This window comes from Acanthopagrus latus, chromosome 20 (assembly GCF_904848185.1).
Source record: "Acanthopagrus latus isolate v.2019 chromosome 20, fAcaLat1.1, whole genome shotgun sequence".
In the NCBI taxonomy this organism is placed as follows: domain Eukaryota; kingdom Metazoa; phylum Chordata; class Actinopteri; order Spariformes; family Sparidae; genus Acanthopagrus; species Acanthopagrus latus.
Genome location: NC_051058.1, coordinates 19,943,584 through 19,971,247, shown reverse-complemented (window position 1 = coordinate 19,971,247; position 27,664 = coordinate 19,943,584). Strand labels below are relative to the sequence as shown.

Sequence of the window (27,664 nt, the reverse complement as noted above, 5' to 3'; positions counted from 1 at the left end):
ATCAGTTTCCTTGTGTGTGAATCAAATGCGTGCTTACTTGAGGCTAAGTCCATCACAAGTGTCCCACCCTTCTCCTTCACTCTCTATCTATCTGCTTCTCCTCGCCCTCCTCCTCCTCCTCCTCCTCCTCCTCTTCCCCCGCCCCCCCTCGTCCCACGGCTGCTCGCCCCGCAGCCCATCAGAATGACAATAGTATTGATGTAAAATGTGTCGCCTTTGGGCCGCTGAAGCATATAACCCCTGCATGCCTGGCCCAGCCACCACCACACTTTATGGCTTTATTGTGTCCCCTTTTATGTCCTCCCCTGTTGGGGTGGGCGGTCAACAATTTAGAAAATTCACTGTATATGTCTCCGTGAGCGGGGCAGAGATTATACGTGTGTTGACGTGTGTGTGCACGCACTGTATGCACGTATATCCGGATCAATTAGTCAGGGCGCAACCCCTAAAAAATCAATGTGTCAACACGTACGTCAGCGTGTCGCAGAGTCTTCTGGCCTACATCCCATCTCCCACCTGCAGCCACTTTGGAGGAATAATTTTCTTCAATGATCACGGATGAAACAAGTTGAGTAACAACTCCTCTCTACCTTTTTTCATGTGTCCCTCCCTCTCTCACTTCCCTCCCTCCCTCTTTTCACTCTTTCCTTTCTTTTCCACATTACCAGGGGGTGGCGTGTGATTGACAGATGGGAACGAATAATAATTTTTTTTTCGTAACCTAAGGCCATCTTCTGTGATTGGCTTGCCAGCTGACATCTCCAAACCTCATTCCCCCCGCCCGCCCGCCTCTCTCTCTCTCTCTCCCCCCCCCCCCCTTTAATATTGGGCCTGTGGATGAGGCATCCTGAGGGAGAAAAAAGTAGAGAGAGAGAAAAAGATATCTACCTTAGGGAAGAACCTCAGAGAGAGGGAGGGAAGGAGAGGACGGGTAGGAGCGTGTGTGCATGTGTGTAAGAGACACTTATTCTCTTAACTACTAGGAGACAGACACACTTTCCTGGCCCGACTCAAAGAAGGGGGGAAAACAGGAGGAAGATTTTTTTTTTTTCTCAATATCATTTTAATCTTCCCCCTCATTCAACAATCAAGCTGCCCTAAAGCTTCTCTTCCTGGAAACTTCTTCTTCATTGCCTGCTGGAAGTTCTATGTATTGATCCATTTACCCTCTCACACACTTACAAGGCTTACCTCATGGATTTGTATCTGATTGGATATTTGATGTGTGTGTGGTTGTCCAGCTCACGGGTGCTTGGAGGCTATCCCATCTGGTGGTGAGTACGAATCCACAGTTTCAGCATCAGACCCTATAGCCGCATAAAGAGTGGGAGTCTTTTTGGTCAAATGATCATTTCTGAGAGGGCAGAATGTGCACTTTCAGTAGACTGCGTGGAAAAATGTTCTCCGGCCCAGTCCAAAGAATCTTAACCTCAAATACTAGTGTAACGGAAAAGGCTCGCCGTTCTTTTCCCCTCCACACTCAGGTCCATTTATCATATTGGAGTATGTTTTGATGCAAAGAGGGTGAATTTTTAGTTTGGGAACGAGTACAAATGTGGAGATCTTTTTTGAATTCAAGAAAATATATATTAGCGAGGGGATGCCATGTTGATATTAATTGTCAACAGTACTGTAAGGACTTGTGAGGCATTTCCACACAGCAGTGTAAGTCAGTGAGATCATTCGTTATTACATAAATTTTGGATATCGCTCAAGGAAAATGATAACACTGATGTTGCTCTTTAAATCTTACAAAGCATCAAAAAAGGCACGTGTTTCTCTACCGTAATCGATTTTTCTTTCTTGAAATTCAAGCACATAATTTTAGGACTGACAAACAATCATGACTTATAAGATCAGCGTCGTTTTGTTTTGTTTGCTATTGTGTGTCACTGCTGTACATTCAGGCCGCCGGCCCCCCAAAACATGCCGTGAACTGAATCTGAATTGTTTTTTGCAGACGTGTGACACCCGTTAAACACAAAATCTTTGCCACTGAGTTGCTCACAATTTTAAAAATATATAACGAATTTTGCGCTCTGCCATGGGGTATCAGCTGTAATTAAATGAATCTCTTTTTTTAAGCATATCATTTTGCTTTTCAATTGCACCACAATTCACCCCCTCCACTACGGATTTGTCAAGAGACAATATGTTTAGGTGCCGCAGGGTTTTACTCTTTGTTAAATTATCCCAGATCGCTTTTGGCACCAGCTACTGAAATTTAGAGGTTTATCTCATTACAAATTCAGCTACATGCAGCTGACCTCATGGCTCCATGGTCTTCTTTTGTAACATAAAGCTTCTATTTTGGAGATATTTGCGTAGGCGTATGACAAAGCTCTCTTGGCTCACGACACAATACTTGTCAGAGCTACTGCACTTTTAGTAGCCCAACTAGCATGTGGTCCCACCGTGGTGCTGTCCAAACCGCGAGCATCTTCTGGTTTCATTTACAGAGCAGGCAGCTGCCAAGCACACAGGCCACAGGGCTGAAGTGTTAATGGCAAAGAGGACTTTACACCCACTCCTGGCTTCAGCGAGAACCATCAGACAACAGTGACAAAGAGCCTGGGATTCTCTCTCTGTGAATTACCTGCAGCTGTTCTGTTCAAGGAGCTTACATGACACTGGTATAATGTTCGAACCCTAACAATGCGCACTACCTTTGATTTGGGTAACAAATTTTGAAGTGTAGGCTAGGTGAGGGGTTACTGGGGAGGGTGGGAAGATGAAAAGCTGAGCCGTAGCTCCAGGTGACTGGGCAGGTGCTGAGGAATGGGTGTCAAACAGTGCTGTCAGTGGCATCACCCCGCGGTGTCGAACACGTCCAAAAGGAGACAAAATGAGGTGGTGCGTCAAACAAGAGGGTGCCGAGTTTCAGCGAGGGCCCAGGCAGGGTCCTCTCAGCTTCTGTCTCAGGGGCGAGGACTTGGCCATAAATTCTCCAGCCAAGGTGGGACGGGCTGGAGGGAAGAGCAGTTTTGACTGCTTTATGCCTGGCAGCCGTGCTTTTACAAGATGGGGTGTTGAAAACAAAACAGAACATAAATAACTCCAGTGATATGCAGATATGCATGGAGGAAGATGAGGTGTAGTAGAGAGCAAAGGCATAGCAAACTAATGAGGCGGGTTTGGAAAGGCGAGACTGAGCAGTAAATTGCCCTTCTTGAAATGCAAGAATGTTGGGGAAACAACAGGATGAAATGGCCAAAAAGCTTTAAGGTTTGAGAGAATTCACGACAGCATAAAGCTATGTGGTGACCACACGTAATCCACAGGTCCTGCAGTGCCTCTGTCCAACTATCTGACAACGCCATCCTCTCTGTGTGGCTTGAAATTGAAAAAATGTCTGTTCTTGGACTTCTTGCTGTGTTGTGGTTTAACCTTTCAACTTACATTTAATAATCAAGGAATATCATAATATAAGGACCCTAAAGGACTATTAGAGAATATTCTGTTCTCATTGTTCTAATATTGTATTAAAACTGTGTGGCTTAACTCGTCAGCTATTTTCCGAGCAGCTTAAGCGACTCTGTCAGCCGGAAAGTGTCTGTTTTTCTTTCATAATCAGCGCTGGTTGTAGGTGAATGATGACAGTCACTTTCAGCGAAGAATTACCTCAGCTGAATTTATGCCAAAACCAGCCATGGAGCATCTGCGGTGATTATCGGGTTCAACCACAAGATGTTTTAATCCAATAACAGTTATTCTCTTAATCCTCTTTTATCATCACTGCTGTTAAATCTACAAGAGATAATGTACGCTTGATGTAAATCTCTTTGCAGGTGATCGTAGTACCATCTCATACAGATTTCAGCTTTTGCCGAAACATTAATTAATGGCTTAACATTTGCATAGTTGTGGTTAGGAAATGAAGAAATGGTAGGGAGAGCGGGAATTGAGACAGAAAGACTGACAAAGAGATCGTGAAAGTGTTTAATCCTACAGCGCAAGTTGTTCTAAATAACAAGTCTCTTTTTTAAAATGTGTAAAATAGATTTACGGCATGATCTTTGCCAATGTTAAAATCAACTCCTGCTTTAATGAGCAAGCAAAGCAGTCCTGATCCACCAATGTTTAGTAAACCCAGCAGGGTTTTTTGTTATTGGCAGTCTGGCTATCTGACTGTGAAAAAATAGCAATACAAAAGCAGCCATGATTTGGTTATATTCAGTCACTGCAAAGATAGATTATAAGAGTTAAGCTACTGTGTGTAAGCAGAGCACAAAACAAGAAATAGCTTCCCATTTGTTATTACACATATAAATAGCTCTGTGCATTTTTAAAGCTTTCAATAATCCCATTTTAACATATTTTAATTAAAATATGGGGCACTCATAAGCCTAAAGACGACTTCCTGACTAAAATTGTGTTTGCCGTTTGAAGCACTACTTGTGGAAGTTTCTGAACCCTCAATAATGTCACTGCCGTACCTCTCGAGAGATCTCTCGCAAAGCTATCTAGGTTTGCCAAACTGCCCAGTCTATACACAGACATTTCCAGTTCAACCTGAGCGGCTTAAATGGGGCTCTAGAGTCCATCTCTGGGTATCAGGAATGTCATTATCTGACTGCGACACCCCCCACCTTCAATCTTCAATCCAATCTCCAACCCCAAAAACCCCTACCACTGGCAAAGGGATCACTTAAATGATTCTTACTGCGGGAAAATCCTCCGTCTGCCGCCTTGTGTGAAAAGATCAAGGATGTTTGGGTATTATTCTCAACAGCGTGGTGGAAGGTGGAGAAAAGAGCAGGAAAGTCCAGAAGAATGTCATTCATAAGAAACTTCAGGGTTCCATTATGAATGGATGAGGGCTGCCGTAGGGCCAGGGTCAAAGGCAATTTTGGGCTAAAGCTCAAGAGAAATGTCCCCACAGAGGGTGACATCTAAAGGGATACAGGGCAATATGGAAGGAATAAGCCTGCATTCACCAGCTCCTCTGATGGTCCCATTTTGTTGGGGTATTGTTTTTACGACTTCGGTGTGTTCATGAGATTGTCAAGGAACAATTCAACCAAAAATTTTAATTTAGTCATTGTCTAGTCAACCCTAGGATGATGGAAAATCAAGGGAAGGTTCGTAGTCCACAAATCATTTCTGGAGTTTTTCCTTAAACAACTGAAGAAGCTGGGGACAACCAAAAAATTAATAAAATAAAAATGCTCCATATGGCTTGTTACATGTAATCCAAATCTCCTTGGGAAGACACTTTTACACTCTTTTGTTAAGCTGCAATCTTTACTGTAGCTGCTAAGCTAAAAGCGTTAGCATGCACCCTGTCTAAAGTGTGTGCACAAGCTTGACTGCATGTCAAGGGTGTAAATGATATCTGTTCAAATCAATTTGGGATCTTTGGGTTTCAGCAATTTTGCATCACGTTAAAGGAACTGTAGGGAGCCATTTAATGGTTCTTCTCTGTTGTTGTTGGGTTTTTTTTGTTTTTTGTTTTTTTTTTACAATTTAAGTCAAAAGCTACTTCACTTGTTTTGGAAAATGCTATAACGTCGTTTTGCTGTGAAGCTACATAAACATTTTGTGGACTACAAAACTTCACCTGGGGGTTAAGTAGATAATAGCTGAGAGAACACGCAGATGCATTTTTATATACAATGCTTTTATCATTTTTACACCAATATTAGACTGAAGATGCAGGTTTTGTTAAACACAGTTAAACCAACTAAAAGTTAGCGAGTGACTCCTTTCTGATTGCCACTAGAAGAGTTTTTGCCTTTCTGTTTTTCCTTCCCCTCGTGTGTCATGTTCAATTACACAAACACGCCAGAAAAGGGGAACCGCATGGAGGACAGTGGCAAAATCATGGCGGTTACTTTTCCATATCTTTTACTTCAGTCTCTCATTCAAACTAAACTGAACGACGTATGAATGCTGCTTGAACAGAGACGGATGGAAAATCATTGATACGCAATTGTCCAGAAGTTCAAAGCGCGTCATGGCACTGTGCTGGAAAAGGCGCGAAAATTAGCCTGTCCACCATCACTGCTGACTGAATCTGAGCCGATAAATACCCACGACTTTGACCTGAGGATGAAATTGGATCCTACCCTTCCTCACTGAAGATACCGAAAAGCGGGAAAGACATTAAAATAGGTGTTCATGGGATTTTTTTGAGTGTGAAACGATTTTTAATTTTTTTTTATAAACTACTTTTGAAAATAGAATTTTGAACATCACACCAACCAAAAAGGCACCAGTCTTCAACTGAACTTGTACTAACACTGTGAAATCAACCTTGATGTGCTGATCCAAGACGTTACTTCACAAAACATTCACAGATGGATTTCAGTGAACAAGCATGTGGGATGACACTATCCAGTCAAGCCAGAGCTACGTAGGTGAGCGGTTCAAAGGAGAGTGGTATTTCAAAGCAGCGAAGGCGAGTCCTAATCTTCAGCCACCATCAAAGCGCATGCGGTGTGCGCTTGTAGGAAATAACAAAGTCCCCCAGTGCACAGCTATTAGCTGCACTAAAACACAGGCCAGGACGGTTCCTCAAAGGGAAAACGGCAGCGGCCAGGGGCAAGGAGATCATTAGGGCACACGTGTGGAGGCACAAACACACAAAATTTAAAGTCTTCATTACCTGGCTGATCTCACCTGTGTGGCTTGTTACACATGTTAATTATAAGCAGCGAGCAGTTTCTCTGACACACAGGGTCAGTGACAGAGACGAGCTGATCACACCTGTACAGCCTATATTCAGTCAAAGCCCTCAGGTCAGTGACCAGGTCAACCAAACTACTGATAAGTGTGGAAAGGAAGAGGTGAATATCAATCAACAGCTCTGAATTACAACGGGGGAGGAGCAGCTCATGATTCAGACCTGATTCAGCTGGTTATGTGAAATGATAAACCAATTATCATACATAGCATATTTACAATGATCCCTGATTAAAATAAAGATGTCTTCGCTCAGGCTCAGCTATTCTCCCCAACACTCAAAAGGAAGCCTAGCTTAGAAGGTAAACACATCACACAATGCACATTGTGCAGATGAAGAGTAAATGAAGAGTCTTTGTATTTTGGACTGTTGCTCTAATGAAAAGAAGCAATTTGAAGACGGCACTTTGTGCTCTCAGAAATTGTGACGAGCAGTACAACTCTTTGACATTTTAAAGACTGAACTAAATTGATTCATCGTGTATGTCTTACAAAGGTAAAAGGTAGAGGGAAAACATGTCTGATGGTTGGTTATGAAAAGACGGGGACCTGCTCATCAACAAAAAAGAAGACAGTTAGGGCTCTTAGGTGGTTCTGCCTGTGAGGGAATAACTGTGGACTGGCAATCTTTATCAGCCAGGTTCATCTCTCACAATGTTGTTACACATTCCAGTTTTTTGAGACTGTTATTCAAATCAACCAAGCATGACAAAGTCAACAGCAATTAGATTTTTAATTACTTTTAGAGCTATGTGGTGTTTCCACGAAGGAATTCCAGACATACGAGAGAAGATTCCAGACAATCCCGACGAGTTATGATTTGCATATGATGCATAACCGCTGACAATTCAAGTCGTGGTGCCAACAAGCCGGCCCTAATGAGCAGAGGCAGGGAACAATGCCTTGTTTGAGTTGCGGTTCATTCACTCAGTCCCTCAAGGCTCTCATTCAAACATGCTCTGTCCTTTCAAGACAACAGCTCAGACTCTGTTGTGTCCACCTACAGACACCAACCCTCGCATTTGTCAGTGCCTTGTGCACTTCTGTGCAGAGCTACTGCTGCTCTCATTCACTTCCTGACAGGCAGGTTCACAAGTTTACACCCTGTTCAGCTTCCCTCTTCACGTCTCCATACATGTGACTGCAGGGGCTCCCTGTCCCAACTCCACACTCCCTGCAATAGTCTGCAGAGAGGAGAAAGGAGTCGAGGTAGAAGAGAAAGAACAGGTTGGAACATTTTTCAGGGGTCCCGTCATTTTTTATCTGATCAGCCAGGAGCTGTTGGACTACAAATCAAAAGTGTGCCAAAGAAAAAAGGAAGACAACAAAACACAGACAGAAGCTGTGCATTCCAGCCTCCACCAGGAAAAGTCCCATCCTCGGGCAAAGCCGGCAACTTTCCTTGGCCCACTTACTCTCTTTCGCGTGTCTTTATCTCTCTGCGGACTCTGTTGTGGGATTTATAAATGAAAATGTGAGAGTGTTTTCAGCGCACGTCTCTGTCTGCTCTGCTAGGCCCTCTTTTAGCAACACGATGTCCTCCGGGCAAATCTGACAAGTTGAGCTGCGGCGTCAACATATAGAGGTAAATTAGAGGTAGATTTGAGTTTAATGCAAACAATTTTCCTGCAGTCTGTTATTGCAGAGGCCTTTTCAGAAGGGCCTGGTGCTCACAGAAGACATTTGGGACTCAGCGCTTCAGGCACAAACCCAGCATAAGCTAACATTAATTTCTCTTTAATGAAATAAGTTAACTTGTTCAGACACGGCTAAGAACGACTGGCACCCATCGTCAATAATGGCAAATACATTCAAATAAGATCACATTGAATCAAATCTGTTTATAAAAGCTTAAGCCTTTCGAATTACTTATTGGCTGTATTTAGAGGCTGCTTTAAACCATTAACAGTACATATAATACAGATGATATTTAAGAAGTAACTTAATAAAGGAGAGAAGACAAGAGATTCGATGAGAGATTCATCAAAGGAATCAAATCCTGACATTTTGCTAGCTCAGAAACCGCAACCATAAAAGTCTCTCTGCACAAATGAGGTGTACTAGAATAAATCATCAGACCTGAAAGCAACAGTCTGGAGAGTGCCCCAGCTTGTGATGGAACTGAATGGAAAATTATATCATCATGTGTCAGCAGTTTTCAGCATGTCCTGCAACAAGGGTGCAACCAAATTAAGGCTGTTACAGTGTTTGCACAGAACGGGCATTACGATTAAGGCATCCCACCTCTTTGCCATCATCTCAGTGATAACCCTGCTGGAAGTAGGAACTTACAAGTAGCAACACAACCGCGTAGTTCAGTCTGCCTTCACACATGCACGCAGGTTTCCATGAGGCTTTAAACAGTGCCTAAGGAATAGTGCATGGAGGGATGGATTGTGACAGGCTCTCTAATCCCTCTCTTTTCCTCTCTGCTTCACTCTCAGACTTTGGTTGCCACTTAAACATTCCTATTTGCTCAGAAATGCAAACTCAAGTCAATTGAACACAAAATCTGAATTTGTGCCTTTCAGACCACCAGATATAGATTTGTATTAGGATCACATTGTCCTCACTCACAGATGCCTGCCACCACACCTGCTTCTCTTCATCAAGATCCATGTATTATAACAAAAAACACCTTAACTCACAGTGTTAAAGAAAGCGAGAAAATAAAGCCTGGATCCATACCTTTATCTGAAGCTGCGCCAAACATGAATGGGGTCTATTCAGGTCAGATCCATCCAAGTTTCTTGAAAATCCACTCTGCAGTTTTTGTGTAATCCTGGTGATAAACAAAAGACATGAGTAAAACTACAAACTTAACCTTGGTGGAAAAACAGTCTGTGATGGAAACACACCAGACACATACTGTACAATTTGAGCACAATATTAGCAATAACAGCCAGTTGCTAACAGTCAAATTAGGGTAAAACATGCAAGTAGTTGGTAGATTTGCTTCACTTACTCGCTTGATGGCTGGTAAAGTTTTAACATTCACTAACCATTTGGCTGCTGACATAAGTCCAGTTTTGAGGTGTGTGTACTAAAAGCAAGTACACGTTACTTCAGACACTTACTCATTTCTGAAGGACTTATTGTATGTTTTCTAAGTCCACTACAATAATTCAACACCTGTAGTTACTTGTCCCTTTTTAAGTTTTAAATACACAAAGGCAGCGATAGATTCTGATAGATTCAATTATAAAGTACTTTACTCAAGACTTCTATTTTCTGCTACTATGTATTTTCACTCCATGACATTTTGGAGGCAAATATTTTACTTTTTTACTCCACTATATTTATTCCACAACTCAACTAACTAGTTATTTTTGCAGTTTACATGCTGTATCACGATATCTTCTCTTCTACTACAGCATGATTTTTACAACAATGCAAATAGGATGTGATTAGCTTATTAAACATGCATTTTTATCATTGAAAGCACTCCATAATATGTTAGCCTGAGGTTAGCTCCACATGAATCACTTTACAACATTAAAATGCATCATACACGTTCATTTTTAGATAACAACCACAGTATGATATCAGGTAGCAGTGACAGGGGCTATTCTTCTTGTAAAATATGTAGCTACTTTTTGCTAATAAATACATTTAGACTACTTAAATCTTATTTCATCCAGCACTTGTATGGCACATTTCTGCTCTAGCTGAGGAACTGAATAGTGTGTCTAGCTCCGACTAAACCTTAGAAACCAAATATAATTTGGCATAACTTACGTTTGGAAGCTATCGCTTTAGAAAATACAGGTCTAGCTTACGTTAGCTAGCTAATGTTTGCTAGCGCCAGAGCAGAGGAGATGACGTCATCGAACGTTAACCACCTGGCGGGTGCGTGAGCAAATACGGAAGTACAGCGCTACAAGACGCCATTTTTATTAGCAGCAGTTCATTAAAGAAACCAAAAAACAAGACTAAAACAACTCTTCCCTGACTACATGATGAAAGCAGAAATATTCAAGGTAGAGTAGACGCTCCTTACCTCAGCTGTCACCCATTGTTACTCTTGAAATCACTGGTGTTAAAGGTTAGGCTACATTTGAAGCACAGGGCTAATGTTAAGCTAGCTCTGCTGCTGCTGCTTAATATACAAGGGACATTTTGAAGAAATTGGGAGGGTTGTTTGGGAACACTTGCCACTGACTTTGAGACATTTCCATATTCTTAAAAAATACTTCTGACATTATTCGACTAGAACAACAAGTACACTGTGTGTTGCTGGAAAGAGAAGATGATTAGGCAAACCTGTTTTCTACTTTTTGATCAAAGATTGCTGCCAGATTGATCTGGTATGTCTGTATAACAAGACAAATATGAACATTAACACACTACTACTTAACTTTAGTTTAGTTTATTTGAGCTGGAACAGTGCAAGGTGATAAAACACATGCTTACACGTGTGTAAAAAATGTTCAAAAAACGCCATTTTACATCTCTACTATTTTAAATTGAGACGTTTTGGAGATGTGTCATACAAGGTGAGTAAGAAGGAGAATACATGCTTATAAATGTGACTTAAATGTAATTACTGACACAGAAGTCTCAAATGGATATGCAAGGTACAGTCTGAGGCGGAGCTACATTGAATCTTGTAAGAGTATGAAAATAACTGCATGAAATTATTCCTTTAAGCAATTTGAAAGCTCATTCAACTGTCACAGTAAGAGCTGCCATGATTAATCAATTAGTCATCAACCATGAAATGAATTGCAACAGTCTGAGTTGTTTTTAATGGAAAAACATGTCAAAAATTCTCTGATTCCAGCTTCTTAATTGTCAATATTTGTTGGTTTCTTTTTCTCCTCTATGACTGTAAACTTAAGGTTGTGGACAAACAAGACATTTTATAAACCACACAACTAATTGATTAATCAAGAAAATGATGAACAGATTAGTGGACTATTGAATTACCTATGCAATTTAACTTGGAGTGGTTTTTGGTGTATTTGAGCATGTTCATGTGTGGAGGTCCCCAATGTTTGTCATGTGAATCTTGTGCGCTTTAAACTTCTCCAAGGTCAGGACCAGGACCCAAAACCCTGTAAAGGGCCTATATTGTGTTTGCCCAAAACTTAATTGACTTAATTCCCTCTGAGAAGCAAGATATATTGAAGTTTTGTTTAACTTCATGTATCAAAACACTATAGAGGAGTCTTAGAAACTTGTATCTTGACCCTGGTCATGAACTTCAAACTGTTTCCGTAGGCCATCAGGCTGAAGGCAGTGAGGTCAGATGTCATGTTTTCCTCAACAGGTTCAGAGGGTCACCTGGTACTTTTTGTGCCTCTGGAAATAGGAGGCTGTCACACAAAGAAAGCTCATCTGTGCACAGACATGTGCTACACACTGACCCCTGTAATGCAGACCTCCCACAATAGCAGCTGCAGCATATTCCTGAAAGTCTAAGGGTCCTTGACTCACCTCTTAACTCAAGCTGAGCTTTTGAGACAAAGTAAAAATTGTAAGATGGAGCAGGGTAACCCCTGCTTCTCTATGTTTCTATCCAAGCAGCAGTGATTGTACAATAGCAGTGATTTTATTGGATTGGGAGTGGTTGAGTCAGAAGTTTTTGTTGACAGTGTTATAAGCTTGATTGCGTGAATTTCCACTCTGCAGCGAGGTGTGTGGTGGAATCCCTTTGTTTCCTCTGCTTCATTTCTGTGGTTTCTAACACCCGTCATACTTTCACATCAGCCCAGTTTAGATACTGAGAAAACCCCCAACCAAGCCGTAAACCCCCCAGGCCAATAGAGGCCTCATACGGACCTGCCTGGGCATGCACCTGCCAAGCCCTGCCGCTTGCTGCTGCTCTGCTGCTCGTCTCGTCCCCTGCAGCAGATTCCCCCGGCATTCTGCCTCTGCGTCTGCTGCTCCCTCACTCGGTTGAGACACGTCGCTCGTGGCTTCCGAGAAGTGAGGCAAAGCAGGCAGGATCAGCATGGCACACATGTGGTCTGCATGCATGAGTCTGCGTGTGTGTCTGTTTGCACGATACGCCTCATAACCCCTCAGGGTTAAGACTCTCATTAGCACCTAGCCAAAAAGATATCCCTTTCATCTCATCTGTCCATACAGATCAAGTGAGGCACATCCTTCGCAAACAAAGACAAATAGGCTGGCAGATCCACAGCCTGTAGTCTAAACATGCTATGTCCACCACAAAGTCCCATGCGGTTAGCAAATTGATTCCATCAGAAATCCCAATTTCAGCGTCTAAGCCTGTATGTCAGAGTGGTGGGCAGGCAGTTTAGCTGTCCTGAATAGAACCCAAGATGTATCAGAGGTTGGCATGGTGGCATAAACACAGAGATATCTCAGTTGGGCAGGGGAGATTTTCCTTGGAGTTAATGTGACAGTGTTGAGTTCAAGTCCAAGCTCTGTGCAGGGCATCATCCACCCTGGTCCATCCCATGACTGAGAGATTAATGGGCAGTAACCAAGCTAGCAGACAGTGTAATTAAGGTCCTTAGTCACTCAGTCACCAGACGGAGTGATGTCAGCAACACTTGAACTCAGTGATGTCGGTGGGATCGGGCAGATGAGCTAATGTGGCTGCCTCTGCTTGGGTACACCCAAGACAAGAACATGAATGGAGATTGATGAGCTCTATCAAATTACTGACTCTGCATCGGAACATCAAATTGGCCAAAACAGCATTTAAGTTGCATATAAAAGAGAGGAGACTTATTTTTCCTCATGCATGATGGTGTTTGAAAGTTTTGAATAGTTTATGTAACTGTTCTGTCCTTGAGGAACTGTGGGTTTCATGCTGAAACATAAGAATTGTTTGTTGTGTGTCAGTGTCAGTCAGAACACTCATGCCAGCAACACAAGTGGCTGATTACGTGATCATCATATTTTCCAGCAGCTGTAAATGCAAAACGACTCCCATTTCTCTGTGTGGGACTACCATACCTGGGAGCCTGCTGTAACAATGCTCACCTGACATTAAAAAAAAAAAAAAACTGTATGGGAGGTGGAGGAGGGTGTTGGGAGGTGGGGGCAGGGTTTAGCCACATGTAGAAAGCAAAAGCGCACATGAGCTGTGAACCTATCTAAGGGGGGATTTTTTCCCTGTGACTTCAATGGCTTGACTTTTGTGTTGGGGTGGGGCGCTGCACTGCACTCATCTGTCAGAGTCAGTGGCTGCTGTGATTGGGTTGCACCCTGCGGGGGTCCTGAGGTCATCCTGAGTGGCGCTCTGATCTGATCAGAGTCAATTGTTCCCCCATGATCCTCTCATGGCCTCCAGCGCCACGTTGTCCGCCCAGACTCAGCCGAGTGCTGGAGAGTCTGAGTCCACACTGGTAAAACTCTTCTCACATCTTCACCCTGTAAACACCATAATCACGCATTTTCTATCGCTATTGACGATAGCCATGATATTTTTAAACTAGAATGGCACCCAGTAGAACACATACATCCACCAAGGTCCAACAGTCCCCTTTCATTCATTCAAGCCTCAAACCAGTATCAAATGAAACATATTCAAACACAGATTTCTATTTGGATCCACATCAAATCCAAGATCCATGCATTGTTCTCTGGGAAATTTATGAAAATGTCAAAAAATGCCCTACTCCAATAAGAGATAAAGCCAAACAAAAATGTCTCCATCCTGTTAACCTGATCCTCCATCCAAGTTCGAGATCCATTCAACAGATTTTGTGTAATCCTGCTGACAAACCAACCAACCACCCAACAAAAGGACACAGCCAAAAACATAACCTTCTTGGTGTAGGTAAAAATGATTGGTATCTTAATAATACAGATGAGGGATGGGAATGACAGAGTTACTCACGATATGAAATGATTCACCATATGTTGCTCACGATGACGATAATCTCAGTATTGTGATACTGAGATAATCGTTGATTGCAAGACAATCAAGGGTCAGGATTGTGTATTTATTCACTATATTGTAGCATCAGTTTCACAGAGGACATAATGACATAAAAGTATTATTTCCGCTTATATATGATAATTTCGTGTAAACAATCCAGAGCCTTGTAAAACATCCATCTCAAAGGAAATGCAGACCTGTACAGAGACATGTATGTTCCTTCGGGGGATATCCTTCATGCCCAGGAATAAATAAACAAGAAATTTCAGTCTGACGTATAAATGCCTGACCTTCTGGGGGAAACTGTACAGTTTTGTTTGAGCTTGTCATACTAAAAGCGTGTTAAAACAGGGGCATGGAAAACATGTTTTCTCTCCTTTGCTCTTTTATTTCAAGAGAAATAGAAACCAATTAAAATTAATTACCTGAATGAAACTATAATGGTTTCTGGCATCACGAGCTGATCTGAGCTGTCTCGTTGTGGTGATTAATCCCTGCTTTGGCACATCTGCACGAGCCTTCTGGTGAGACACACAGTTTCAGATATGCTGTTTTCATCCATCACCAGCAGGCTCAGCTGTATATGCTGTCATTCTTAAAAAACTACAGAGAAAAACCGCAAATGAATGATTGAACTTCAGAGGCAGGTGTCTACATATATTTGAGATACGCGAGGGGGCTTTTCCCCAAACAAAGCAGACAGGTTCTTGTGTGTTATCTGTAAGATCAGCAGATCTGTGTTTGCTAACAAGTGGGAACACTTTGAAAAGTCACGACTAATAGCTTGTATCCCTGCCCTGAAGTGGGCCTATTAACTTTCCTTGCCTGGTGCAAAAAAGAGACAAAATAAACAGGAGCTCTCTGTATAAACTATATTAAGTAGATAAGTCAATAAAACACTCAAGCATGAATCACATGTACTGTCAGAGAGCTACGCCTACAGTTCAACCTAAGATTAATTAATACGGAGGCGGTCTCCCCTGCTCATAGAGCAGAGGCCTCCCTGGCAGGGCACCATCATTGCTATTGTGGGGTTGAGTTCAAGGAGGGCACAGACTTGTACTGCGAGGAGAGCAGCTTTGCTTCTTAAACAATTGTTAAAGCACTTAGACTGGTTATCATATGAGTTTCTGTACTTAAAAAGCAGATTTGATACCAATATGATACCTTTTTTGATACCTTACTGAGAGAAATATGTTTGTTTTTCTGAACATATATTTTTTTTATTCAATTAACGTGATGATCTCACATTTGAATTGTCGTCTAAACACAAGCAGCAGACTTTGACTTAAAATATTCAGAAATTGGTATTTATGTGCTGTAATGTCAAAACAGCGTGATCACTACAAAGAACATGCCTTGTATTATGAAGTAAATAACTTTCCTCACTAAGCACTTTACATGGATATCAACGAAACCCCAAATTAGGGTGCTCTAAACTTTTGATGACTGTCACTCCATAGAAATGATCTGTGAATCATCTGGTCACCATGATGAACATTTCGCTGTGGGGTAGATTGAAAATGTCACGTGGCTCTGATTTCTGTTGAGAGACTCTTAATAAATCAGGGTGAGGAAAAATGTGCTATTCATTACGTGAATTAATCAAAAGCTTCAAACGTGTACTTTGGTCCACTGTGTTTTAGCGTGTGTCGGCAAGTCCTGTGCCAACATTTTTGCAACTTTCCGAGTCATTGTCCTGATATGAGATCGTGTTCACTGAAGTGGTTTTCCTGGTTAGGAATTCATTTTTTTGATCACTCCAATACCACATGAATGCGCCATACATCAGGAACCATAGGGGAATTCTGATGTTATTGTGCATTCATAAAGAGTTGGAATAATTGAAAAAATTACTTTTCTATTTGGAAATTAACGTGAATGCAAAACAACTCAGAAATGAAGATTTTGGCGTTTTGATTTCCTGACTTTTTATCATATATTCGAAAACATGGCAGACGAAAGTAAATGATTCGCTTAGTTTGTAACAGTTACTGTAGTGGATATCCAATTAAAGTGACCTATATTAGTAAGAAGGTGAATTATTGGCATTTACTCAGATAACACGTGCGGTGAAGCAATTTCTTTGTGGTTTTAGGGAATGTACTGGTGCAGCAACAAGTCTGTATGTCTTTGTAATATAATACAAGTAATATAAGGCTTCCAATTTTAAACAGCTATCAACATGTTGTCTAAATGCTCTGAGCAATAAAATACAGGACACCTCCTTTGTAGGAGCATGAGAATGCACAATTAGCTTCTAATACTCGACAGTTTTCTGTGGTATGGACAGTTTGGCAAGTGCCAAAAAGTATTTAAAGTAATGAAAGAAATTATGCCTGTCGTATTTATAGTGATGGCCTGATGTGCTGACTCTTTTGATCATGTTGCACTCGTTTTAATTTACCTAGGTACCTTTAATCAACACAGAGGCAGAGATTCAGATTTATCCTTGTTGTCATGATACTCAGGTACAACAAAACGTTATTTGTCTTTTCCTTAATTAAGGAAGAAGAGCAACACAAGTAACTGATTGTTTTATGGCAATCAGATCTCACTCTAATGATGCTTTCCTCTCTGTCTGTCACAGGTCCCTGGCCCTCGGGCAGCAGTACTCGTCTCTGGGGTCACAACCCATCCTGTGTGGCTCTATCCCCGGCCTGGTGCCCAAGCAGCTGCGCTTCTGTCGCAACTACATTGAGATCATGCCCAGCGTTGCCGAAGGTGTCAAGCTGGGGATCCAGGAGTGCCAGCACCAGTTCAGGGGCCGACGATGGAACTGCACCACCATCAAGGACAACCTGGCCATCTTTGGGCCTGTGCTCGACAAAGGTAAACTCTTAAGAAAAGAGCCAGACATAAATCTTTATTGGTGCATGTTCCATGTGCTTCACAATTTAAAATAAATGATCAAAATGATCTCTGCCAACAAAACCCAAATGTAAAAAGTCAGTTATATAGTCGAGGCCACTGCAAGCTGTTACAAAACACAGGGTTTAACAGTTTCCACCCTAAGGCTTAGCACTGCCTGTTCTCTGGGCTTCTGCTGACAAACGACTAACTAGGGCAATTACAATAATATACACCTTTCCTGGCTGCTGTGAGAAATGAGAGCAGGTACAAGCACTGACACATTATTCATCTTCCATCCATCTTTACCTTCAATATCACATTTGTCTTCAGAGTCAGTGGCTTCTTCCCGGCGTTCCCAACCGTGTTTACACTCTCATACATGAAAGAGGGTCAGTGCAGTAAATCTGTCAACGAAACCTGACAAGTACAGCAGATATACTGGAGGCATCCATCACACGCTTCACACGCAGAATACTAATTGTAGCGCTCCCGAAAACAATCCCATGAAACCTGACAATGGGAAACAACAGGCGCAGGTGTCTCGCTGAAGGCCTTGCAGTGCCTGATTACAAATGTGGAGGTTTGTGTGTTGCTGCTGATTGGAAATGAATTAGCCCGTATGTCAGAGGGGAAGGAATCTGGGCAGAAATGGGCAATGTGAGCAGTCCAAGCTCCTCAGTCAAATAAAAGGGAGAGGGGAGGCCAAATGAGATTACAGGCAATAGAAAAGGGCCGGGGGGCTCCGCTCAACCCCTACTGTGCATGAAGACCAGTGCGCGCCTCACACAGTCCAGCTCCCACGGACGCCCCATTCACACGCCCTTTTGACTCTGTCATGAAAACAGGCTGAAAGGGGATCTCTCCCAACCTAGTCCGGGTGTGCACTTTGGGATAGGGAAGCAAAGGAAGGAAGGACAGAAGGAAGGAAAGAAGGAAGCATCTCACTTTGGTTGTGATGAATTGAAAGTTAGCCACCAACCACCAGTTCCAGCCACCTTAAAGCTCCATGGTGGTGCTGTTGGTGGATGCCTGGAGGAAGTGGGGGGTTGAGGTCCTGTGGTGGGTGGTGGTGTATGGGATTTCAGCTTGGGGTGTTGGCAGAGGGGTGGCTGGAGAGAGAGGGAGAGGGAGAGGTGGAGGGGGGAGTTAGGGAGTTTAGGGAATGCCAGCTCCGGGCAGAGCGGGGCTGTGGGGGCGCGAGTCGCTGGGCCCTTTGTGTGGATAATACAGTGTGACACAAGGGAAACAAAGGCGGATTGATGGGCCCAGCAGGTAGCAGGAGCAGCGCTAGCCTTGGCTAACAGCCAGAGCTCCAGGGGCCCAGGGCTCACAGGCCCCTGTTGTGGAGGGCCCGGCCAGTCTTGCCAGGGCGAGCAGGGATGCCGAACCTGAGGACTGTGTGTCATCAATCCAATCATGCGAGGATTCACTGAGGATTTAGACGAAAACTGTGTCCATTTCACCAGGACTGAACAGTGACAGCATGTCGTGACACACACACTAGAGTCTAGCTGGTATTTTCTTCCTTTAGGTTTAATAAGAAAAGATAATAAGTTTGGTCATCTTGGGCTTTGAAAACATTGAGCAACCAAACAACCAATCAGTCAGTCTAGATCGACATGATTAATCGACATTCAAGTCAAGTCAAGTCAGTTTTATATATATAGCCTTAAATTACAATCACATTGCCTCAATGGGCTTTACAGTCTGTACAGTGGACAACATCCTCTGTCTTTAGACCCTCGATTCAAGTGAGGAAAACTCGAAACTCGAAAGAAATGGAAGAAACCTCAGGAAGAGCCGCAGAGGAAGAATCCCTCTCCCAGGACTGACAGACATGCGATGGATGTTGCGTGCACAGAACAGAACAACAAAATTACAGAGTACACAGATTTCATTGACAGAATATCAAGTATCAAAACGATTATTTAGAAATACAAGTGATGAGATCCAGGAAGACAACTGAGCAGAACAAGGCATCAGGCTCCAAGTGATGCCTGAGCCAGACAACGCAGTGACCTGGAAGAAGACAGGCTACACAAGATAATGAGCAGAAAAATATCAATGCATACATAGGAAATAATCGTGGGTTGCAGTCCTAGCGTAAACTGCTCATTCACCTAAAATGCATGTATAATAACAAAACACTGGGTTAGACCTAATTTACCTGTTGGGCCACAAAGACTAAAGAAAGTGAAAGCTACAGTAAATAAAGTTAGCACAGCAGAAACATCAAGTCGGTTGGACCACTGTGTTGAGCGACGCATCTCTGAATGTTTCAGTTACGGCTGAAAATGACAACAGAAATTAACAAGTTTGCAGATTTCAATGTCATGTAGTTGGTAGTGCAACAACACAATGCTTCTGGGTATTTCAGTATCTGAGGACAGCATTAGATGATCCATCTGACCTTCCATCCTGTACATTATTAGCATTAGTGTTGTGACCATACTAGAATTTCTTTGATGCAAAGCCTTGAAAAATATCTCTAATTGACAATTGTACAGAGAAGGCATACAATTTTAGATTTTCCTTAAAAGATAAATATAACAAGGCTTGTGTACTGTGTTGTACACAACAGTATTCAAGATAATTTACTTCTGACTAGAGTCATGTGAGCTTTACAGTAGTACCTGTGTCAACTGTGTTCAAATATTGAGAAACACGAGCATGCGTGTTCTCACAAATGTCATAAAGATGGCTGCATAAAAAAATATCCAGCACAGATATCAACCGTTTCGGCATCAGATCAACACCTAAAATAAAAAGACGCCTTCAGGATGGGAACATTCAACGAGGCTCCAGCCAGACGTCAGCAAACTTTGTCTGTGTCTTGGGTCCTGAAAGCCTCATTGGCAGCTGAATTGCTGAGGAATTTCCAGCTTGAGTAGCCACTGTGGTCTTCAAAATAAGGGCCTTATTTTCTGGTCGTGCTTAAACAAATTTCAAGACGCTAATCAGACAATTTTGCACATCCCAAGCTGAAAAAAAAAAAATCAAGCCACTGCTGGAGGAGCACCATACTGGTGTGTATGTTTTTCTGTCTGGTCTGAGCTGGTGGAGTGTAATGGGTGAGCCACGGTAAGTGTGCTGTGATTGTGAAACAATGGTGTCTGGTTACATAATAAGCTGTTGCCTTCAAAGGAGGCGTAACTCCATCCCTTGGTGTAAAAAAGAGACAGGCCGACACACTGCCAGGCTTCACCAGAAGGCCTTCAGGCTCTGAACAGCGACGGGTAGGAGGAGAGGGGGTGACAACATTCCTGAAACACTATCCAGATGCAAAGCAGCACACCTCAGGGATGACAGGAGGTCACTGAGATCCCGCTGAGCGTTAGGCCCTCCTGACACAGCCACAATGGGCTGATGTCACTGCAGGGACTCTGCTTTTAGGCTCCTTCATGTGTCCTGTATGTTCCTCCTCATGATGATGGTGATGGTGGTAAACACTGCGAACCATGTTTACAGATTGTAATAAGAGAACTTGGAGGGTTTTTTTCTTTAGGCAGTGGCAAATACCGGTACATAAATGTGCCTCTCAAAGATGAAATGTTGTGTTAAAAGGTTTTTGCCTCGAGGTATCCCTTTCAATACCTCTGTCTGGATGTTGGCAGTAGTAACTTGTCCATGTTCAACACAAGACTGACACACTCTCTGTCTCCCTGTCTTCCTGTCTGTCTTCATCCGTCTCTCTCAGCAACCAGAGAGTCAGCGTTCGTCCATGCCATAGCATCAGCGGGCGTGGCGTTTGCAGTGACGCGCTCCTGCGCCGAGGGCACATCCACGATGTGCGGCTGTGATTCCCACCACAAGGGGCCTCCAGGGGAGGGCTGGAAGTGGGGCGGCTGCAGCGAGGACGCAGAGTTTGGGGTGTTGGTGTCCAGGGAGTTCGCCGACGCCAGAGAGAATCGTCCGGATGCCCGCTCAGCGATGAACCGACACAACAACGAGGCAGGACGCACGGTAAACACATTTAGATGCATATCATGAAAACTGAGTCATTATCTCCTTTTACTAGTTTCATAGTCCATAAAGCATTTCTGGAGCTTTACAGCAGAACAGTGTTGCAGAATTCTGATAAACAAATGAAGTAGATTGTGACTTGATGGGAAATGTAAAGGCTTCAATCTTTTTGGAGCTGTTAAACGTAAAGAATTAGTGCACTATATGTCTGAAATGGTGTGGACGTTAGTAAATAACATCTTTTCAAATCAATTTTGGGATCATGGGACTTCCAAAGAGTTGGATTCCAGAAATGTTTTGTGAACCACGAAACCTCCCCTAACTTTCCATCACCATCATGGTGAGAAGATAATGACTGATTTTTTAAAATATTTTTGGTGAACTATTCCTTTTAGATTTATGATCACTGTAGCTAAGCTGGGTATCGCAGGAAATGGACTGTGGTGTCCACATACTTTTGGCCTGATAGTGAACAAATTGATTTCAAAAGAAGTGGTTTAATAGCTACAAGATGTGCTGCATATCTTTAGGACTGACTCTGGAAGACAAAGGGATCTCACTGTTGAGCAAATTTTGTTCTGTAGGATAAAAACACCGCAATACATCACATTAATTAGGCACCCTCAGCACATTTTGTTCAATAAATCGTAGAAAAAAGAAGAAAACTGAAACCCAGATGTGGTAAACAATGGACAATGATCTGAGTGTGATGCAGAGGAAAAGGATTTATCCAGGAACTCTAATTGTTCATTTGACGGCTGGGGATTTAGAATTCGACTTGTCCGCACATTTCTGAGTTTCCACTTGAAAATGAGCACTTGACTTTGAATGACTGGTTAATTACTGATCTTAGCAGCAGCGTCCCTCCCGCCTCGCCCCCACACCTCGTCTTTCATGCCTTGCATCCCAATGAAAAATTCCCTGCCAGTCAAATAACCAGAATGAGTTGAGGGGAGAAAAGAAGGAAATCAGGTCCGACTTAAAACATCACTGGCTGCTGTCACCGCTCAGAGAAAACAGGCTCGCTGAGGGGCAAATGGAGGGACCACACGGCAACAAGACAGCCCTTTGATCTGAGCACACAGGAGCAGCCAGGAGACCACAGGAGCTAAGAGAACAACAGCACAGCTCCTCTCCTCTCTTCTCCTCTCCTCTCCTCTCCTCTCCTCTCCTCTCCTCTCCTCTCCTCTCCTCTCCTCTCTCTCCTCTCCACCTGGCCCTCTCACGCTCCATTATTTAGCCCAGAGGGCCTCTGGGACTTGATGTTGGCATGACAAGCTCCGCAGTGTGATGTCACCACTCCATCCACTCCCCCACTCTCCCCTTCCTCACCCAGAGGTGCCCCAGCCACCTGCCTTCCGCCCCAGCTGGGGGAATTCTGCAGCTAAATATAGCCGTTGAGTTAAAGCACAACAAAATCAAAACACAAAGGTAAAATATGGCCCGAGGCAGCACAGTCATGATGTGAGCCAGTGACTTCAGAGGGAATTAGCAGCAGCACAGAGCCTCTGTACTTCACAGCTGCATGACACTTAAATAAATTGCAGCCAGTGGCGTATTGTTTTTCTTGGCCTGCTCTGAGAGTCTTTAGTGGTTTTGTTCATCTGAATTACTGAACTTCCTGTAAACTTCTGACCATAAAACTTCAACAGATCTTTCTTGGTGGTGACTTCACTGCCCCATAATCCCTGAGTCATCAAATTAAGACCTGGGCATGTCAGTTAATTACACTTTAAATGCACAGTATTAATCTCTGCCTCCAGGGGTCTCTCAGTCAAAACCAGGGGTGCCCAAACCTTTTCCCATAGACGACCAAAACTGAAACTTAATGGGCCACAAGAAAGTGGTGCAGACACTTTAACAGTACAATACAAGCAGTGCTGGAGTGTAACTAAGTACATCTACTCAAACACTGTACCTGATTGCAGTTTTGAGGTTCTTGTACATCCACTTCACTCCATGTATTTGACAAATTTAGCTACTAGTTGCTTTGCAGAAAACAGGGAGAGAGAATTTTTCTGAGAGAGATACATTCTGAGTTAACGCACTAAACCCCTGCGAAATTAATGAAAATGTCAAAGGGCCCCATCTCATTATCCTGTAAAAAGTGAGATTTCTGGATCTGTCCTTTTATCTGCATCAGCACCAAACGTTAATGGGGTCTATTCTGGGTAGAGACACGTCCTTCTTCCAAGTTCCAGGGAAATCGGTTCAGTTGTTTTAGTGCAACCCTGCTGACAAACCAACAAACCAAACAGACACAGGTGAGAACAGAACCTCCTTGGTGGAGGTAATGGACTCAAACTGGTTGCCAGGTTTTTCAGGAAAAGTAGAACTTGTGAAGTTTTAGGAACTGTATTAAAGCAAGTCGATGTTGTCCTCTGTGTCCCTCAGACCATCCTGGACCACATGCACCTGCGCTGCAAGTGTCACGGCCTGTCAGGAAGCTGCGAGGTGAAGACGTGCTGGTGGGCGCAGCCCGACTTCCGCATGCTGGGCGACTACCTGAAGGACAAGTACGACAGCGCCTCGGAGATGGTGGTGGAGAAGCACCGCGAGTCCCGGGGCTGGGTGGAGACGCTGCGGGTCAAGTACAACTTCTTCAAACACCCCACGGAGCGCGACCTGGTCTACTACGAGGGCTCGCCCAACTTCTGTGAGCCCAACCCGGAGACCGGCTCCTTCGGGACGCGCGACCGGGCCTGCAACGTGTCGTCGCACGGCATCGAGGGCTGCGACCTGCTGTGCTGCGGCCGCGGCCACAACACCCGGACTGAGAAACGCAAGGAGAAGTGCCACTGCATCTTCCACTGGTGCTGCTACGTCAGCTGTCAGGAGTGTGTGCGCGTCTACGACGTCCACACGTGCAAGTGAGAGTCAGACTAACTGACTGCTGGACTACAAGTGCTGCCCCGCCCCCTCCTGCACGACCTCCACCTTCCTCTGCATCCCACACACAAACATATTCATCAGCACACACGCTCAGGCCCTAATGGGTGATGGCACATCAGTAATGGATTCTTCTACACCATTTTTTTTTTCTCTTCCAAACCACTACACCCATTTCCATAATAACCGACCAGAAGGCGTCCTGTGTTGACCTGACTGTTCTCATGGGAAGAAGCTCGAGTTGTGCCACTCTCTCCCCCCGGTTCCTCCCCCTGCAGCATCCCCTCCCCTCCCCCGTGTCTTTATTTATTTCCCGCCTCCATGCCAACATGTCCGTGGCATGTACAGTAACACTTTTTACCTGTGAGATTAATGCAGTAAAAAAAAAAAAGAAAAAGAAAAAAAAGAAACTTTCAGACTCTCTTTTGCTTTTGATTAAAAAGCATCTTCTAACTAACACCTCACTTCTCTGGCCCGTCCGGCTAGTTTTTTTTTGTTTTGTTTTGTTTTGTTTTTTTGTTTAAACTAAACCAACCTCTACATCGTGATACTGAACACGTCGGCAGCCCCAGGAAACCATCACTTTGTAACTACTGAACTGAACTGAAAACAGCAGGCAGGTGTCCTGTCTCTTGTTAACTACTGAGCTGATGAAATCCTCAGTGTTGCTGACTGACTCCGCTGCACCAGTCAGCCGGGGAGCCTGGAAGATATATGCTACAGCCTGATTTTTATAGCCCTGCATTTCTGAAATATTACCATCGGGCTGGGACTGGGAGGTATGCAGCATGTGTGTGAACAAGCATGCTCATTCCACTAACTAACAACCCGACACATGTATATGTATGCACTATTCAGTTTAACTCCAGGTGGTAAACATTTGAGCTGCGGTTGATGCGAGCGAATGGCGACTTTCGGGCGCCATCAACCTGCTCACGATTTCCACAAACAGAGTCATACATTATTCAGAAAAAAAAGATTAAAGATTATTGATGGCTGTTTCATTTATAAATATTGGCGTCAACTTCCAGTCAAGCTTTAGCATGCTTATTATTAATTCTGGTCTTAGGAGCAAAGCGGTTATTTTTTTATCAAACACTTCATGCGTTCATCAGGTCCATCTTAGAGGCCTTTGTCCCTAAGCAAATCTCTCATTCATCACTGTAAACAAAAGCAAAAAAAAAAAAAGAAAAAGTGGGACATGTGACGACATGTGGAAACCAGAGTGAAGCGGAGATCCGATTGGCTCTCACGTCTTCCCTTCCTTCTGTCCATGTTTTCCCTCAGTCTGAGGTTTTCAAGGCGCTGATTGATGTATTTACTCCTGTCAGTAAACCCTCAAACTGCCTCGCTGTTTTGGTTTTGGAGAAAACTGGAAGAACAATGTGCTGTAATTTACTCAAGAAATGTTCTTCGGAGTCTGGGGTGTTTGGCTTAGTTGATGCTGACTTGTAATTTTGAACAAAAGGAAAATATTTTTAGGATCACTGAGGAGAAAAAAAAATGGCGCGAATTTGGATTCTGAGAACATTAAAGAGACAGAGTGGTATTTCTGCTCTCACCTGTAGAGCTGTTCATCCATCTGGATTGTTTTGGTGTGAGCTGTCAAGTTTTTGGAGACATGGATGGGAGAGATGTCGGCCCTCTTTCTGATGTAATGGAACAAGATGGCACCTTTGGTTGTGATGCTCAAAGCCCCCACAGAAAGCAGTTTCATAACGGAACTATTTTCTTTCAACTGTACCACTGCATATAAGGAAGTATACTCATGGTAGTGCAGGATGTAGACGCTAATGCCGTCCTTCTCAGCAGAGTTGGCTTAGTTAGTTAAACTCTTGTTCATTATCTTGAGTAACGGGATCATGATTTATAGAAAGAGACATGCTGTTGAGAAGGCAGACTTCTGAAGAGGAAGCTAGATTTGCAAGACCGCGTGATCATCTTTCCTGTGGCTGAACACAGGTGTGGAACCAGCCAGCGTCCTCTGAGGACAACCAGCAATGGCGGCTCCTTAAGAGGTTGACGTAGCTGCTGTAGCATCTGCTATCTCCTATCGTTGACTTAAGGTCAGCTCATGACAGACAGCTGACAAAGTATTTTTCTGTGTCCGCACTTTTCCAAACAGCTTCTAGTGGCTTTTTACCAGATCAATTTGTAAAACGAACCACTCGGCGTCACGATAGCCATCTAGTCCCATTATATCCCAGAGAAGGCCGACGTCTCTGTGGCTGGTATCTTCAAAACTCTGCATCTCTCACCAAAACAATCTAGATAAATTTTAAAAAAAGCACTACAAGTAAGATTCTGGGGTGAAAGTGTCCCTTCAGGAACTCTGTGATTTACATGAGCGAGATGTGGATGGATGTGCACATGACGGCTGACAGAAGGCTGCGAGAGGTTTCCACACAACATGTTCCGACAGTCCCACCGGCTTCCTATTAATTATATCCAGCGACACAAGTACCCAGTAGAGTATAGGCCGCCCTGTCTTCGTGACATAGCTTAGCATTTGTGTCATCTTCCACACAGCCCTTCCCTACCTGGGCCCACCATCTGTGTTCAGTTCCCTCCACCTCCCCACCCCCCAACCACCACCTCCCCCCGCTATATCCAAAGTTTTGTACAAATGTTTTAAAGTGAATAATTCCCTTTTTATTTTATAATCGTAAATGTTATGTTTTTATAAATATTATTTATTATACAATGTATATATCTGTATGACTGAACTAAGATTATATATTTGAAGAACAAAACTGTCTCATGCTTTCTGATTTATGAACACACACACACACACTTTAAACACACGTTGTTCCAGAGATAGATGTATTGATCACTTCTATAGTTGTCGAACATAAAATATCACAACTTTCATTATAAAATGAGGCATTTGAAGAACATTTACTGTTAAGAAATCTCATGAAAAGATGAAATAAAACAATATTTAATTATCAAAATCACATCAGTGTCACATCCTGTCCCTTTATTACCATGAAAACACACTAAAATGAATCTAGATTCAGCCCCACATGCAGCTCCCTGCTGCCAGAAATACATCCTCCAGCACAAAATGCGTATTCATCCGCTGACGAAAATAGTCCAACAAATACACAAATTTGCTCCAGTTAGAGTAACTTACATTAAATCTACAGTACATAGAAAAATGGCATAAAAAATAAGTGCAAGGATGAATATCATTAAATAAATGTGTTAATTTGCAAAATTAAATTGTTAGATTTTAGAGGAAATGCTAGTTAATATGTCACAAGTGGATCAATCATCAAAATCAGGAAAGAAATGTTGACGTAAGGCGTTTAGGACACATTTTTCACATGACCACATTTAACTCAGTCTATTAAAAAAAAAAAAAAGTGAACATCCATTTCAGTGATCATACACAGAAAAAGGAAATCGATG

At 43.1% G+C, this 27,664-nt stretch overlaps 2 protein-coding genes across 11 annotated transcripts in view; one reads left to right on the top strand and one right to left on the bottom strand.

The window, feature by feature from the left end:
• Positions 1-10,461, bottom strand: part of ormdl3 (ORMDL sphingolipid biosynthesis regulator 3) — a 199,607-nt gene extending 189,146 nt beyond the window's left edge. For 8 of the 9 annotated variants that reach the window (XR_005071893.1, XM_037081943.1, XM_037081942.1 and 5 more), the window contains exons 1-2: positions 9,373-9,397; positions 1,192-1,307 (exon numbers count right to left, since the gene is read on the bottom strand). The gene's annotated coding sequence lies outside the window, so the exon portion shown is untranslated. Of the gene's footprint in view, positions 1-1,191; positions 1,308-9,372; positions 9,467-10,422 lie in introns of those variants that run through there. The other variant, XM_037081937.1, reaches the window with a different exon arrangement.
• Positions 1,195-27,618, top strand: wnt3 (wingless-type MMTV integration site family, member 3). 2 transcript variants are annotated; one of them, XM_037081932.1, is made up of 4 exons: positions 1,195-1,274; positions 17,136-17,377; positions 21,096-21,361; positions 23,756-27,618. In XM_037081932.1, the coding sequence occupies exons 1-4, from the start codon at positions 1,195-1,197 to the stop codon at positions 24,233-24,235; spliced, it is 1,068 nt and encodes a 355-aa protein (XP_036937827.1). In that variant the 3' UTR covers positions 24,236-27,618. The 2 variants fall into 2 exon arrangements, with proteins under 2 accessions (XP_036937827.1, XP_036937826.1); XM_037081931.1 differs by lacking the exon at positions 1,195-1,274 and adding an exon at positions 10,530-10,664.
• Positions 27,619-27,664: the final 46 nt, after the last annotated feature.

What these genes read in the sequence shown, in the direction of transcription:
- wnt3 (XM_037081932.1), top strand. Translation starts at nt 1,195, where the DNA reads ATGGATTTGTATCTGATTGGATATTTGATGTGTGTGTGGTTGTCCAGC. An exon ending in TGGGCCTGTGCTCGACAAAG is followed by an intron (nt 17,378 to 21,095) that starts GTAAACTCTTAA and finishes CGTCTCTCTCAG; the next exon opens with CAACCAGAGAGTCAGCGTTC. An exon ending in ACAACGAGGCAGGACGCACG is followed by an intron (nt 21,362 to 23,755) that starts GTAAACACATTT and finishes TGTGTCCCTCAG; the next exon opens with ACCATCCTGGACCACATGCA.